The sequence below is a fragment of the Antrostomus carolinensis genome, unplaced genomic scaffold (assembly GCF_000700745.2).
Source record: "Antrostomus carolinensis isolate BGI_N321 unplaced genomic scaffold, ASM70074v2 scaffold25905, whole genome shotgun sequence".
Lineage (NCBI taxonomy): Eukaryota > Metazoa > Chordata > Aves > Caprimulgiformes > Caprimulgidae > Antrostomus > Antrostomus carolinensis.
Window position 1 is genome coordinate 2,749 of NW_010314807.1, and position 2,131 is coordinate 4,879.

Sequence of the window (2,131 nt, forward strand, 5' to 3'; positions counted from 1 at the left end):
TGGCCAAGGAGCTCTTGGATTCAGACTTACGGAGCTTGAGCCCACTCAGCAGTGATCGCCGGAAGATGCCCTTCTTCTTGCTCTTGAGGATCTCAGCATCACTATGAGCCATGAGGACGAAGCCACCACGGGAGACAGCGGGGCTGCCGGCCACCGCTGGCGAGGAGTCGGGGTGCAATGCCGTGCCGTTGGTGTGCTCGCTGCGTAGGGAGTTGATGGATGTCCTCAGGGGTGACCTGATAACCGCAGCCATGCCGTAGGGAACGCTCTGCCGGACACCGTAACCCTGGCGCATCCCTCCGACCCACTGGCCCTGGTATGTCCCTGGGAAGAGGAGACAAAAGCAAAGAGGAGTTTCATGGCAAGGCATCCTGTGGACCACTAATGGCATCAAACTCCTTTGCAAGCCCTTCATATAGTGGCCTTCCAGTACCTGAAGGGGCTACAAGAAAGCTGGGGAGGGACTTTTCATAAGGGCAGTTAATGACAAAACAAGGGGAAATGGGTTTAAGCTGAAAGAGGGGAGGTTTAGATTAGATATTAGGAAAAAATTCTTCACTGTGAGGGTGGTCAGACACTGTGCCAGGTTGCCCAGAGAAGCTGTGGCTGCTCCTCCCTGGAAGTGTTGAAGGCCAGGTTGCATGAGGCTTTGAGCAACCTGGTCTAGTGGAAGGTGTCCCTGCTGCTGGCAGGGGGTTTGGAACTGGATGATCTTTGAGGTCCTTTCCAACCCAAACCATTCTATGATTCTATGATTAGTGGGAACAGCAAAGTGCAGCTCTGGATCTCAGTCCCATCTCCATGACAAGGACTGGAATATCACGGTGTGGGAGGGAAAAATAACATCTTGGTTGGATTGCAGGCAAGCACCCCAGCTGCAGTGTGGAGCTATCAGAAACCAGGCAAGGCAGCAGCGCGCAGGGAGTGATGCTTCGAGGAACTGCCCCTTACAACACCCTGATTGGAAAGGGAAGGAACAGGGAGATGGGGTCGGGGATTTGTTATCCGGCAGCAGACTCTGATCCCATCCACGCTGCCGACAGCGATCACAGTGGATGGTGTATCATAATGGATTTATTTATACACACAGCACCTTCCATCCGGCGCACAGTGGAAGGGAGCAGCTCTATAGAGATAAAGATCTCACGGGGAGAGATCCGTTTGGTTATTCTCCTCAGACTCATGCCCCTGGTTGAACTCCTACATCTGTATGGGCACTTACTGGAGTTGCTTAACTGGTCTTTAATGGGATGAAACATATGCAGACCTCACCCCAGCACTGGGAACGGAGGCACAAGAAACTCATCCATCCCGGGAAGCACAACGAGAGCGTAAGGCCTGCCCTGTGCACCGGAACACGCGGCTGTAATCTGCCCCGGGGTGTCTAATCCCTTCCCCTCCCGGAGCTTGGCGACTGGCATCCGTTCACGTTTCATCCCAGCCGGTTGAACTGCAGGGCTTGTTTTTATTCCTAGGTCAGCTTTAATCTTTTCTGGACTAGATCGAGATGGAGGGATTCACCACCCACCTAAGCTCTTGTGGGGTGAATTGTTGAGCCCAAGGATGGCTCCTCACCTGGTACTGGTGATACTGGGATGATGCGACTGGTCCCAGGATGGGGCTGCCTGGCTGCCTGCCATCCCCGTGCTGGGGAGCAGCACCTCGCAGCATTGGGGCCTCCCTTCATGCCAGCCCTGCTCCCACACGCCAAGGGGAGTCTTAAAATAGACTTGCTGAACCAGTGAATCCTGCGAGAATCAAACTGAAACAGCCCCGATGAAAACAGCCCGGCTGGTTACTGCCGGCTCGCTCGGAGAGAGGCTTTCCATCCCCTCCCTCTCTGCACGACATGCTCTTTGCCCTCAGCAATCATGATTCATAGACATGAGCAACCTGTCGGGTCCACCTGAGCTGACTCTTTTGGCTGCAAAAATATTGTTCCCTGAGACTGATCCACCTCGCTGCAGCGTTTTCCCTCTCGTTTTCCAACAGCCCAGCAGAAAGGATTAGCAAGTCCAGAGGAGGCCACGAGGATGATGCAAGGGCTGGAGCACCTCTCCTATGAGGACAGGCTGAGAGAGTTGGGGCTGTTCAGCCTGGAGAAGAGAAGGCTCCAGGGAGATCTTATAGC

The 2,131-nt window shown here is 54.2% G+C and overlaps 1 protein-coding gene across 1 annotated transcript in view; it reads right to left on the reverse strand.

The window, feature by feature from the left end:
- The window catches only part of LOC104524789 (junctophilin-3-like), a gene marked incomplete at its 3' end in the record, with an annotated part of 16,176 nt that overhangs the window by 431 nt on the left and 13,614 nt on the right, over positions 1-2,131 (reverse strand). Inside the window, 1 exon segment of the mRNA XM_010167774.2 lies at positions 1-324. This exon segment is cut by the window's left edge and continues 40 nt beyond it. Within this exon segment, the coding sequence (XP_010166076.2) occupies positions 1-324 (324 nt within the window).